Below are 15190 nucleotides of genomic sequence, written 5' to 3'. Positions count from 1 at the left end.
TATTGCAGAATAGCACCATCTGCTGGGTTATTACAGAAAATATTGTTGCATTACAATACGCATTTCGAGTATTTATTTTTTAGTAGTTGGAAGAACCATGAAGGACCCAAGAATTAGTATGTTGATTCCAAGTTTCAGTCATTGAGCTTTAACTTATATTTCTAAAAAAAAAAAAGCCATAGATAGATTGATAGATGATGGATAGAAAGATTGATAGAGATATATATATATAATATACAATTTTTCCGATGTTTTCAGTTATACCTTGCAGTTTGTGTCATATTAGAAAAATCAGACTGTTATTAAATTAATATTATTTCATCTATATTAAGACTGCATAAATTGAGTTCCAGATATGACTACAAAGAAATCACCCTCATTTGTATAAGCCATCTGAGAAAATCAGTTTCATCACTTCCTAATATCTTTGGGTCATCAAAAGTGGTTTCCTTTAAGAGAACTTTAGAAAAATATTGATTGGTTATTTTATTTATTTTTATTTATTTTTTAAAATTTATTTTAGAGAAAGAGAAAGAGAACAAGGGGGAGGGGCAGAGGGAGCAGGAGAGAGACAAACTCAAGCAGACTCCCCGCTGAGCGTGGAGCCCAACTCAGGGCTCTATCCTGGGACCCTGAGATCATGACCTGAGCTGAAACCAAGAGTTGGATGCTTAACTGACTGAGCTACCCAGGCACCCCAAGATATTAATTCTTTAGGTCATCAGTTTGGGAAAAGTACTTATTTAAAATAATTTTCCTATAAAATTATTTTTTATTTTTTATTTTTTTAAGATTTTATTTATTTAATTGACAGAGAGAGAGAGAGCACAAGTAGGGAGAGTATCTGAAATCACATCCTATGAGAAATCTATCCTAACTCCTGTGTGTCTCCAAGTGAACAGAATGGAATATGATTTATAGGACCCTTAATCTTAAACCATGAAAAGAAATTTGATGAAAGCATAAGGGAAGGACAGAGTGTTCTGAATTTTGTCATCTATGAAAACTTTACAGATCACACTTAGATTATAAAAGGTAAAATATTTAAGAGAGGAAATTTTTTGGGGGGGTTTTAAGTTTTTATTTTAATTCCAGTTAGTTAACACACAGTGTTAGTGTTATATTAGTTTCAAGTGTACAATATAGTGATTCAACACTTCTATACAACACCCAGTGCTCACCATGACGAGTGCACTCCTAATCCCCATCACCTATTTAACACATCTCCCCCACTCCTCCCCTAATAGAATCTTTGTTTTCTTTCCTATGCTATATTATACAATATCTAGCGATAAAGGACATACATTTAGATGCTGTTACATTCATTACTGCAGAAGGCCCTTTTAGCAGACTCCTCAGCATATAACAGATAACATGGTTGCATTTAACCTGGACTCAACCATGTGCAGAATCATCATATTAAATATTGTAAGATGGGTTGGCTGCATTCCATTTGACCCAATGATGCTATGTATAAGCAATGCATATACTCGGATGATTAGGAGCTGTGATACCAATTCTTAATTTTCATTTAATCATCAGGTTGTTCAAGAAAACAGATTCTTCTTTAGGAGAGTATAACAAATATTATGGGCTGTAGAAAAGCAGAACAAATATTATTATCACTTGGGATTTTATTCATGAAAATGCAACTCAGAATCATTTCCTCAAGCAAATGGCTACCAGTTCAAAGAATCATTGCGTTAATGAATATAAGTTCTCATAAACACACACACACACACACACACACACACTTGCCCTAAGACACTTCTGCTTTGATTGAAGCTTCCGAGAGCTTTAGTGGTTGTGGAACTATGACTTGAGGCAGGAGTTTAATGTTACTTCATTGTCATATCAGGGGAATTCAAGAGGAGGAAATAGCAGAGATATCTGGAAACTTGCTTCAAATTTGAGCTTAGGTCAGGGGCTCTTCATTTTTACATCCCAGCTAGGCTGGACAAGGCAGCCTCAGAAATTATTCTTTTGGAATCAAAGATTTAGTGTTGAGTCATTAATACCCTAGAGTTTCAAAGTCTTGTTAGACTTGTTAGAACCATTCTATTAAGGAAATTATATGAACATGTTGATTAAACATAGTACACAAGGCAAGAGTTTGGGGCTGTTCACGAAAATGGCCATGACACATCAAGCAGGGATAAATGTCACCTGCGCTGTGCACATCCTCCATGGATCTTTCTTAGATTTTATAATAGCACAGCCACATAATTAAATAATGCATAGAAATAATTAATATTTGCATGTACTTCATTAGGAGACAGAGCTTGAACACCATTGGCAGTATTGCTGTAGCAAAGCCTGATATTTTGGAGTATAAAATGACAAAATTGATAATGATACTTGCAGTGTGTTTAAAATTTTAAAAAACTTAATAGTTTTGAGATGGAGAAGAGTATGAAATAAATGACTTTATACTATAGATTATAATTTGGAGACATAAGAAATTAAATAATAACATACGTAGAAAATCATGTAGTACTGAATTGAACTGTAGAGATAATAAATGTCATACTAGTTAAGACAAAATGATTTTTAATAAGAGTTGGGCATTGAGAGATTCCTTATGGATGAAGGATGACTTCACTTGGGCTTGGAGCATGACTAAAGAATAAACTGGCAGAGAAAAAAGCATTACTAATGTAGACAGCTTAAATAGTGATAATTATGACAGGCTTATTGTCATTATCAAGATATGAGACAACCTCAACTATGATGGTGTCAATGACTTGGGAAAAAAATGCAACCAAGATGGACATTTTGAAGAAATAATATTTGATAGAATATACAGAATGAAACAAAGGAAAAATTAAAAATGGTACTGAACTTTTGAGCCTGGGTAAATAGGATGATTGTATTGTGAAAAATAAGTCCCAGGGAAAGGAGCTAGCTTAAGGGAGGAGGTGAGGATTCATTTTGGGGCAGGTTTATGTTAAGCAGATGGAGGGTCATCTAGGCAGTGAATTTTCTGTAGCCAGTAAGAATATAGTTGGGTCTAGGTGAAGCCCCAGTGAGAAGATGCACATGAAAGTGCTTTGGTAATTGTAGCACAGACTAGACACCCAAAGTAGTCCTAAATGTTGGGTCTAAGTGGTCCAGCAAATTCTAATTCACTCAGGCAGGATTACCTGAAGGGGATGTGCACAATCTTTGATACAATTTATGTGGCCTAAGACTTCTTGGAGTGGGTTTGGCTCCTGAATAAACTTTATGCAGAACCAAGGGTCATCTTGCTTGGAGCAATCTCAAGCTGACTTAGTACCTCCCCCAAATGTTTCTGGTAACACACATAAATTACAACTTGTATCCAGATTTAGATTCATGATCCAGGATTAGATGAATTCTACCACAGAGAAAGAATTCAAAGGTGATTAAAGCATGCTGTGCCTTTTCTCTGTGTAAAGGTGGTATACATTTGCTAAAAGGAGGGTGGACTTGTCATTGCCCCTTGCTGAAATGGGACATTTTATTTTTTGTTTTTTGTGTTTTTTTAAAGACATTTTAAACACTACTATAACAAATGCATATAATAAACTGGTGCATAATTTCTTAGTAGCTAGGCACAGATAATTTATGAAATATCACCTCCATTTTTGGCATAGATCTAGTCATATTCTTCTAGAAGTGTTTGTGGTTTTCTCAGATGTAACAATTTCAAACTTAAAATGAACTTATACTAAACATATACTGTACTTATTTATTTGACTTCTTGTCTATGTAACAATATATTTTTTAATGTTTTTTTTTAAATTTTTTATTCTTACGTTAATCGTAACAATATATTTTTAAATTTTTTTGGTCTTATGCTTATATCTGAGTTTTTAAAAAACCTTCACATAAAATAATATTTTCAGGTTGTTCTCATATTGCAGAAGTTGGATGGATTAATTTGTGCATAGATAACCACTCAATTTATGAATACATGGAATACAGTCTCATATTCCCAAGAGTATTCTGAAGAATGATCAGTTAGTATGTTTTAACACTATTTTATTTATTTCATTTCAGCAGCAGCTAAAAAAGATGAAAAGAAGGAAGGTATGTTTAATGCAAAAATTCCACTATGTCTTTTGTGTAAACAATTAACCAAAATCCGGAGTTGGGTTTTGCTTGCCATCTCGCCCGTGTTTCCTTTGGATAACTGGATCTATATTATGCAGACATTTCTCATGAATGTATTTTTCTGCCTTACTTCATATAAAAGGGTGCACTGCTTTTTAAAAAAAAACAATTATAAATCTTGTCTTTCTCAAGATATAGGGGATAAAACATAACCTCTCAAAATACCAGAACTTCCATTCCATTAGAAGTTTTATCCCATTTCAAAAATGTGAAAAATATAGACTATTTTACACTATTAACTACTTATATCTCTGACATTGACCAGCAACTGATGCTACTTTGTTCTATTGAGTTGCAAATAGCAAATAAGCCATAGTCCATCCCCTGCACACCACCTCCTTTTGTCAGAATGTCCTGAGATGGAGTAAAATATTCCTTGCTGTCAGAGAAAACTTACACCCAATGGAATTTAACAGGTAAGAAAGACTTTATTGAAGACGATTGCAATAGGCCTCAAGTCCATTGCAGTAGAAGTTGAAATCCAACACCAGTGAAACAGAAAGCCTGAGAATTTTAAAGCTCTGAGATGAGCTAGTGGAAAGGTACTAGAGAACATTGGGCGGTTGGGGTGTGGGGCGATGGTCATTGTGATTAGGCCATCTATGTTTACTAATTGCTGCTTATTGAAGTTAGTCTCCTACCCTCCCATAGGCACTGGGATATAGAACACTATACCCTTTGATAATTACATTTCAAAAGGATGTCTCCTTGGGGCGCCTGGGTGGCTCAGTTGTTAAGCGTCTGCCTTCGGCTCAGGTCATGATCCCAGGGTCCTGGGATCGAGCCCCGCATCGGGCTCCCTGCTTGGCGGGAGGCCTGCTTCTCCCTCTCCCTCTCCCCCCGCTTGTGTTCCCTCTCTCGCTGTCTCTCTCTCTCTGTCAAATAAATAAATAAAATCTTAAAAAAAAAAAAAAAAAAAGGATGTCTCCTAATCCTGAGAAAGATACTTCTGGGTGTAGCAGATTTATATTTCAAAAGAACAGAGAAAGAATTTACAGCTGCAAGTTTTCTAAAGTAAATGTACTAATACAAGGGACGTTGAGGGCCTATAATCAGGAAGACACCTGTCTAAAATTTAGTCAAGCTAAGGGAAATATTAAGGCCGTCTTAGTCACTGTGATTCTATTTAGAGAGATGTTTCTCATGTACCCTGACAATATTTAGACAGGGTCTAGATATCACCACTGTTCATTATTCTAGGCTTATTTTCTTAGTAAAAATAGTATGAAGATATAAGCAATCATTTCTAACTTTGAAAATGACAATAATATTCTAATTAGTGTTCATATAACCTGAAAAAAATAGAAAGCAAGTGTTATATTTTATATTTAGTATCATCAGAATTTTACATAATCATAGCAGCTTGGGAATCACATTCTGCTTCTTTTAAACAGGAATCTAAGAGTCCATAGATAGGAGACAGAAAAATATTTTAGTAGGCCATTATTTGTTTAGAGAACAAAACCATGGTATCTTAATAAAGCCAACTAAGACACGTTAGTGTGTTTATTTCCCCATGTACGCATAACAAATCTTTAGGTGTATTCTGGAAATTACATCATTTACATGATCAACACTGTGGTGAGGATACAGAGATGTTACAAGAAAAAAGAGGTAGTAAGTCCTCAGCACAGTTTTCAATATAGACAGTCCTCAAAAATGTTAATCTTTTCCCACCATTCCTTCTTAGGAATAATGAACAATTTACCATTTGATTTAGGAAAATGAGTAACATGAACAGTTATTTTTCCATTCATTAGTTTTCAAACCAAAGTATTAAAAGACTTTGGGGTATATGAAACAATAGTCAAATTACAAACTGCATCGCTTCAGGTTTATATCGTTTTTTTGGTTTTTTTTTTCCTCATTGCTATGTTTCCGGCGTTTTTTGTTCTATTTTTCCTGGATTAGATGCCTCATTTTCTTTTTCTTTTTTGAGAAATTGTTTATAATCAATATGCAATATTTGGAAAAGCTTGGAGAGCTTGGGCAGAGCTTTGCCATGGAGAGTCAAGTGATCCAGTGTCCACCACCAGCTGTAAAATATATAAAACATATGCCCCTATGTATTATTATTATTATAATTATTATTATATTATTGTTATTTCAAAAGAGTTTCATAGATTATCTTTTATCTCTTATTTGGAAAAATTTTGTAGTTGCGAAGATTATGCTGTTTAAGAAACAAAGATAGCTATCTAGAATAATTTTCATTGTTTCCAGCATATAAAGGAGAACAGACTCAATGTCCAGCTATTCTAGGCAGTCATTTGATTTTGTTTCGTGAGTTTCTATTTCCCTTTCTCTTGTTAAGCAGAGCAGAGAGGTATACAGACATAAGGGTCTTGGCTCTTGTTTCTTATTTTCTATAATCTCAATAAGATTATAGAAATCTTTTCCATAGAGGTTTCCTGCCTCTATTGGAAATATGTTTGTTCAAATGAAGCATGCTTAATACAAATTACCACATACAATTTGGATTTTCAACATTTTATTTTATACAAAGTTTATTTCTATTCACATTCAAACTCTTGGGGGTATAGTTCAAAGATACTAATGGTTGACTACTTTCTTGGAGAAGAAGAAAATCAGGAGGGTTTTAAGGCTTAACTAGAATGCCCTGGGAAGTTCTTTCGTTAGCGAATTTTAAAATGCAGAAACAAAAGTACATACCAGTTTCCTTATTATCAAAGATGATCTGTGCACCAGGGGGCAAAGGGCTTCTTGAATACTGAACTCTGAAGATTTGCTTTTCATGTTAAGATCTTATCCTCTATGTCCCATCAAGTCTTTCTCAAAAACCTTAACAAGAGAGACCTTTGGCTCTGCTGAGCTTTGCCCATCAATTTTACTGTTCTTTGGAGTTTGGGCATCAGAGCAATCATATCTTAGCTTAAGTGGAGGGACATTTTTGACTATTCAACTGGGGTCCATTTATAAGCCTTTTTCTACTGAAATTTCCCCCGTATGCCACTCTTTCTCCCCCTTATAGACACTTTACTCATCATCTGTTAACACACATTCTTTCTTACTTTCCATTAGTTTCAGAGTCAAAGTCCCATCAAATTGTATTTTCTCTATAAAATGTGCTTATTCTCTCTGTTTCTTCTTATGTAATTGCCCCACTCTCTTTGTAGACACAGAGACACAAATTCTGGCGTACGCTTCAACCTCTGTTTCTCCTTTGCCCCTGGCATTTAGTCTTCTAGAGTTTTTAATTTGGCTGAACTCTCTTTTGTTTAATCTTTCCTAAAATAATTAGAAAGGCTAATCTTCATTCACAGCTCTCAGTCCTCTAGCTCTCACCTCACATTGTTGTTTGTGTCCTCATATTGGTTTTCTAACTTCTCATATTAATTAGGGCAATGATCTCTGAAATCAGATGTTCTCAAAATGTGGTCAATGACTCCTGGGGGGGGGGGTGTCTCTGAGACCCTGTCAGTGGTTCTTCAAGGTCAAAACTATTTTTATAAAAATATGAAGTCATCGTTTGCCTGGTTCATTTTCATCGTCCCATGAGCATGCACTGGAGTCTTCCAGAGGCTACATAATTTGCAATATTGCAACAGATTGAATACTTAAGCAGAAATGCAAATCCAACTGTCTTCTCATTAAGCTAGACATTAATGAGATTCACAAAGTCACTCATCTCACCATTTTCTTCTGTATTGGAAAATATATTTGTCATAAAAATATATTACTTATGTTAACATGTAACAAGTTTATTCTTTTTTAATAAATGCATAAGCAAATTTATATTTTAAATTTTCCTCAACTTTAATTTTTAAAATTATAAACATCAATGGATAAAAACTGCATAAATAAATGCTGTTTGGGATCTTTTAAAATTGTAAAGGATTGAAAGGATACCAGAGATAAAAAGTTTGAGAATCTCTAACCTATATAATAATCATGCCTATAATATTTTCACTAAATAGGGTCCTTCAGAATTTTGAACTGACTTCATAAAACTTTTCATGTTGTTACCTATTTAAAATATTCAGTGGCTCCACACCAACCACAGAATATAGTCTACAGGCCTTAACCTATAATCCAAGTCACCACAGTCTGTTTCCTGACCCCCTGTCATGTATACATCTAGGCAAAGACAAAGCCAAGGCCTGAATAATTCCACTAGTCAAGATACAATGAGCCCTTTTGAGCTAGAGAGAATTCCTTACCTCCATGGTCAGTAAAAGCAAGAGTAGCTGAAGGTGCCAACATTTCATGGTTCTTATCCTACACACCAAAAAACAATGACACCCAAAGAAAAGAGGCCAGATAATGCAACACAAGTTAGGGACATTTCAGGGTTGAGGAGCCAATTTTAGACTGCAGCCAAATGGTTTCATGGTCTGCAACTCTATTCCAAAGTGTTCTAGGCAGGAGAACTCAAGAGGTGATAAGAAGCTGTCTCATGACAGCCTCCCATCCTGCTATGTTCTGGAAGGTTCAAAAGGCATTCTGCTGAGACTCACATGAGCTGTGGTTTAAAACTTGGCCCCCGCAGGGTCTATATGGATATGTGCCTGGCCACCATGGCACCACGGTGGAGCCTTTACCTTATACTTCTACCCACTTTCTTCCTGTATGTATCACATACTTCATCTGTATCAAGCCATTCTCAATTTTACACATACAACTTGCTGTCTTGCCTTTGTTCCTGCTGTTATCATAATAGAGCTTATCTTTTCCTTCTATGGATATTCAATGTTTTAAGGGCTCAGGAAAAATTCTCTTTCCTCTAAGACATCTGTCTGACCCTCTCAATTAAATATACTTTCTTTTTCATTTATAATCTCACATCAGAATTTATCTATACCTCCCTACCATTGCTGATTTCTTGCCACCTTGTACTTATATTGCTGGTATTCATTTTCCTTCTACTTTAATTGACTTTAAAACTTTTGATTAAAGGAACCCTGTCTAATTCAGTTTTATCCCCTACTGGGACTAACACATTTTCTCAGTTTGCACATTGCTTAACAAATATTTATTCTGTGAATGAATCAGTAATATCTAGGACTCTTAAGATCAATATAATATCCACAAGAAATATGAGTAGGTACTCAATTTTCCACATCACAGGCAAGGAAGAATTTATTATTATTATTATTATTATTATTATTATTATTATTGGAAGTTATATTCCAGTGAGCTTTTTAGGTCTGAGAAATCATAGCCAAATACTGACAATTTCATCATAGGTGTATTTTGATTACTAGCTGCTACTTGGGTTGCACTAGCAGATTAGGTAGATCCCATTCATTTAAACTTAGCTTCAGATATGAATTCCTAGGGGCTGGAAAGCCTTTGAGTTTTGCACATAGTTTATCTTCTGAAGTACATAGTTCCATTGAGAATGAGCCAGATTAGATTTATCATTTACCATAGCTAGAACAAGAACAAGTAAGTTTAATGCATGTGTAAATTAGGGCTTCAGAATTGAAGTCTGAAGAGAAATTATGCTGAAAAACAAAGGAAGATATCTGTTATTGTAACTGAATAAAGATGTCAATGGGGCAAGTTATACACGGAAATGGAATACTTGATCCACCTGCATTATCAGACTACCAGAGAGTAATTTTTTCCCTTCTATACAACTGGTATTTCATTTTTCTCTGGCATCACTTCTGACTATAATAGACCATACCTGATACAGTAGTCCCTTTCTTTTTAAAAAAAAAAAGATTTTTATTTATTTATTTGACAGAGAGAAACACAGCGAGAGAGGGAACACAAGCAGGGGGAGCGGGAGAGGGAGAAGCAGGCTTCCAGCTGATCAGGGAGCCCGATGCGGGGCTCGATCCCAGGACCCTGGGATCATGACCTGAGCCAAAGGCAGACGCTTAATGACTGAGCCACCCAGGTGCCCCCAGTAGTCCCTTTCTATCCACGGTTTCATTTTTGGAAGCTTCAGTGACCCGAGATCAACCACCACCTGGAAGCAAATGTTCCTACTTCTGACACATGGTTAGAAGGTCTATAGTAGCCTAACAATAGTCATAATGCCTACATCATTCACCTCACTTTATTTCATCACCCAGGCATTTTATCATTTCACATCATCACAAGAAGGGTGGATACAGTACAGTAAGATATTTTGAGAGAGACCTTATTCACATGACTTTTATTACTGTACATTGTTATAATTTTTCTATTTTATTATTATTTATTATTATTAATCTCTTTCTGTGCCTAATTTATAAATTAAACTTTATCATAGGTATGCATGTATGGGAAAAAACATAGTATATACAGGTTTGGTTTCAGGCATCCACTGGGGGTCTTGGAACATATCCCCCCTGGATGAGGGAAACTACTGTGCATTGCTAAAGATGAGTGAATGATGAGTTGAACAGATTGCGAACACATCACTTCTAAATCACAGCTGCTGTGAGCTTCGATGTTCTTAATAAAAGACTGTTGTTCAGATTATTGGGCATATGGTCTTTAGGGAAGTATATTCACTGAGTAAGCCTTTATAATATTTTTAAGCCATTTTAGCAGAGTGCTGGGAGGGTATAATGAAGTTTAATAGCCTGAGTATTAATGGCTGGTACTAATAGCTTTTCAGGGTCAGTATGTGATCTTTCAGTTCTAAGCATTATGTTTTTTGTTGTTCAGGTATTTTACTTGTGTAAGTCTGCTGCTCTGTTGACTCCAACCCAAAGACATGATTTTATAATGACATTTTAAGTTAATTTCACTATAGCTCTCGTTTTTAGAAAACATGTATTGAATTTTTAAAACCTACTTGGTGAGACCATGGCTTGTTATTTTTTTACATTTCTTCTTCATGAAATGTTTTACTTTATCTCAATAAGCTCTATATTTTACCTGATCCTGGACTTCACATTTTTTATTCTTTCATTTCAATGCAATTGATACCTGGCACATTATATTACAAATTCCTTTTTTTCTTTAAATATTTTATTTAAATATTTAAATGACAGAGAGAGAGACAAGCAGGGGGAGTGACAGGCAGAGGGTGATAGAGAAGCAGGCTTCCCGCTGAGCAAGGAGCCCAATGTGGGACTCAATCCCAGGACTCTGGGATCATGACCTGAGCCAAAGACAGACGCTTAACTGACGGAGCCACCCAGGCATTCCTATACTACAATTCTTATTATGAATGAGAAGGAAAGCAGGTTTAAACAACAGACATTTCACAAATGCACATTTTGTGTTCAGCTTTCCATATCTACCCCACACCAGCATCTAGTCAGAGAATAGAGGTGTGGGGGTGGAAATAGTCTTCTCCTTACCCACCACATTTTATCTCTCTGTCCCACCAGTCTTCCCAAGCTTTTTCAATTGTATTCCTGAATGACCATGTGCTTGTCATAATCTTCCTGTGTTTTTCATATTGGCTGTACACTAGGGTCAGTGAGAGTCACATGACCTTTTGGGTGGGCAGAAATCTTACTCTAGTGTACTGGAGTCCGCCAAATGAATTGAGAACTTACAAAGATCGTTGAGCTTTCCACTTCTTCATTGCAGCTGTCATGCTATAAGAATCCGTGTCTGCATTGTTAATTAATTGTTAGGCATATGAATAAGAGGATATTTATCGTATTCTTATATGAAATTGTTTTATATAATATCTTTCTATGTACTTGAATTACTTGTTTATCTATTTAGGGTAATTACTCATGAAGGAAAGGAATGAGAAATTGCTTGCAAAGCACATTTTAGATAGCAAATTTAGCCTACTCAGTTATAGTTCCAGACGAAAAAACTAAATATCAAGAAAAATATTTTTTGACAGGGCAGGAAGGATATTAAGAGAAATCTAGCTTAATATTCTTTTTACTGTGCCATGCTGGACATAATAACGTTTAATAGATGTTTAGTGAATAAGTAAATGTTTTGTTTCAAAGATTTATTATTTTTCAAAATAAGGTTTGCTTTTCCCTTACACATGCAACATACCCCTATTACAGAGAAATTAGAAATTCACAAAGAGGATGTTGCAAAAATATCACTTGAATGACTGTATTTTTCTATTATGTGGATGTCTAAGAATTCTTTAACAGTTCCACTCCTGTTCAGAAGGTACTGTTTAATATTCCCATTATTTAGACATGTAAATCAATGTCATGAAAAAAACTTCTTCCTATATATATGTATTTACGATACTTTAGCATTTTTCTCTTTGGATTTCTAGTAGTGGACTTACTATATCAAAAAGCATGCTCATTTTTATGACTTTCTCAAGATTCTTTCTCAAGTTGCTTTCTAAAATGTGTTTCTAGCTTCTATTTCTATGGAAGTGAGTTTTCACTTCTACCTCACTATTACTGTCATTGGTAATCATTTTTTCATAGAACAACTCAGTTGACCACCTAACTGCTTTTTGTGAATAAACTCCCATTGTCATCTTCAAACATTTTAGCTCTATTAATTCACTATGTAAGTAAAATTATGGTATTAATCGCTTCCCTATAAGGCACACAAATCTGCCAAACAGATAATTATCAGCCAGAAAACAGTTTATCTACCTTTTGCAATGATCAATTTATAGTTCATTATTACAATTATAATTTCAGTAATATCCAGAAAATTTTCAAGTTAAGTTATAGAAGAGGAAAGGAAAAACCACAAAAGATAAATAAAATATTTCTGAGTAGAAACTTCAGATGCCTCTATTCTAAAATAAGGTCAAAAACTTCTCATTTTATTTTCAAGTGATAGGAACAGAAAGTTACATGATTTAAATACTAAAAAATCATAAAATTTTCAGATCTAGGCTGAATACCCAAAAGACTAAAAGCAAAATAGATGTCTGCTGACCACTGAATACACATTACTCCATAACAGCTACTAAATATAATATATTCATCAGTAACCTTTGAGCCGACGTCAACCTGTTTTTTTCCCATTACAATAGAAATGATTGAATATTTGTCTTGTAAATATATTGATTATTCAGGGAGTGCAAAGCAGGTGATCTGGGTGGCTTTAGATTGAGCAAATGAAGAAAACCCAGACTAAATTCACAGGCTTCAGCCCATCTTTATGGAAGCAGACCATATATTGGCTCAGCTTGACTTTCTATTAAAAGGTCATTAGCTTTGATAGGCACAATGTAATCTCTGTGCAAATTTTATGTGGATATTTTCTTTCATCTCTGTCCTTTTTTGTAGTCTTTCTATTTCAGAAAATTTCTTATGTATTGCCTCACTCTAATACTCATCTTCTCAAAAACAGTAATTTCTCCTTAAGCCCCATATTCTAGAAATACGTTATGCGATCAGTCCACTTTATTGAAGATTATTTCAGGAGTATTTGGCATTTTATTGTAAACTAATCAGTTGTTGATTTATGATATCTGCTTTATCAATAATTTATCTTTGTGTTTTCAGATTCTAAGAAAACAAAAACACCTGTAGAAGGTATTGGAAATATTTTCCTTTTCTGTCTTATATTTGATGAATCCCAAATTGCATTTCTTATTAAAGGATTATTATAGAAGAAAAACTATATATGGGATAGGGGAGAGAAAGAGAGAGAGAGAATATGAAGGAAAGAGTCAAGTCTTTACTGACAATATTGCTATGAGATATATTTGGTAAAACAAAAAATAAATACTGAGTATATTTACCTTTCACGACAATTGTTTTCAAAGAAATGTTTGCTTGACAAGAAATTGAACAATGTTCAGTATCAAGCATTTATTCTACTAGAAAGAATGAATTCAATTAATCTTGGATTCCCCAGCATCAATTAGGAACTGAATCATTCCTTTAAGCCTTGAATAGAATCATAACTCATCTGGCAAGGATACCTGTTTCTTTTGTATTTGCTTATATGTGATTATGTGTTCACCTGTATTTAAGACGACTGCAAGTATAAATCATTGAAAATGATTAAACAGTGTAATCCTGGGTTGATTCATTGTCAATGTTTTGCACTCAAATTATGGACGCACCTACAGTAGTAATCGGCAATACCTCAGAGCAACACTGAAATTTGAGGAGAGAGAATGGGGGAAGGGGATGGAAAAATTACAGTCTAGTCAGCATGTTGGGGGAGTAATTTTATCTTTGAAGGTTTTAAGAGCGTAAGAACAATTGTTTTTTTTGTTTGTTTGTTTTCATTTTTTTCGACAGAACACCCCAAGGGAAAAAGTAAGGAAATGCATGCAAAGTATATTTGTGTATATGTTTTTTCCTCTTTACAACTACTATTGGCCTGCTAGTATACTTAGACTTGCAGTTTTGAATATCTCTTTTTTATATTTTATGCATGTGAGCTCTACTTGTTGTTTTTTGTTAGAATGAAAAAATACACAACCTGAGGGTCAGAGGGACAGAAAACCATGGCAGTCATTCTTAAAGTCATTTTCCAAATTCATACAATTGTCTAATAATATTACCCACAGCCTCATAACTAAAAATACAACTTCATTTAATTAACCAAAACTGTTAATGTAAATTTAGTCTCTGTAATCTGATTTGTTCTCAGTCCTTAAAAAAGAAAAAAAAAAGAAGTTCTTTTTCAGGCTGGTTTCATAACCACATTCCCATTACTTTTCTTCTTGTAATCCATAAATATTTTGGCATGTTCATATGATATGTGACATTTCATTCTTAATGTGATTTCCCCCCTATAAGCACTATGAGTTCTGTGTAATAGCATTGCTTGGAATCCATACCTTAGGCAGCATCCACTGTTGCTTTAACATTGTGTTAAAACTGTTTGCTAACAGTAAAGCTAGATGCCTGGAGGTTGTATCTTTTGCAAAAACATGCTCTCCTCTGAAGAAATTAGGATATGTTGAACAAATGGAAACAAAAAACCCCTAACTTAACCCTACTCAATCAGCCATTAAAAATCATCACATTCCCAGAAATGCAGAGCTTTTAAGGATCCCAGTGATATTAAAAAACCAAAACCAAAACCAAAACATCTGTTTTAAAATATACACCACTTTTTGAAAATTTTATGTATGTTTTGGTCCTGCAAAAGGTTAGGACCCTGAGGCATTCTATGTCATAAAAATGCTCTAAAATAGGGGCGCCTGGGTGGCTCAGTTGGTTAAGCGACT

The 15190-nt window shown here is 34.6% G+C and overlaps 1 protein-coding gene across 17 annotated transcripts in view; it reads left to right on the top strand.

Annotated features, from left to right (window-relative positions):
• TRDN (triadin) overlaps positions 1-15190 on the top strand; it is a 382659-nt gene that overhangs the window by 227251 nt on the left and 140218 nt on the right. For 14 of the 17 annotated variants that reach the window (XR_008505375.2, XM_054505540.2, XM_054505533.2 and 11 more), the window contains 3 exons: positions 4024-4053; positions 13506-13535; positions 14253-14270. Coding sequence is in view for 16 of the 17 variants with exons in the window: in XM_054505540.2 (XP_054361515.1) it covers positions 4024-4053; positions 13506-13535; positions 14253-14270 (78 nt within the window). In the remaining variant the exon portion in view is untranslated. The remainder of the gene's footprint in view (positions 1-4023; positions 4054-13505; positions 13536-14252; positions 14271-15190) is intronic. The other 3 variants (XM_054505529.2, XM_054505539.2, XM_054505538.2) reach the window with 3 other exon arrangements.

This window comes from Mirounga angustirostris, unplaced genomic scaffold, assembly GCF_029215605.1.
Source record: "Mirounga angustirostris isolate CCGP_5_RB_7025 unplaced genomic scaffold, mMirAng1.0.hap1 SCAF_8, whole genome shotgun sequence".
Lineage (NCBI taxonomy): Eukaryota > Metazoa > Chordata > Mammalia > Carnivora > Phocidae > Mirounga > Mirounga angustirostris.
Note: the sequence above shows the minus strand (reverse complement) of the source record. Positions and strands in the feature narration are given on the sequence as shown.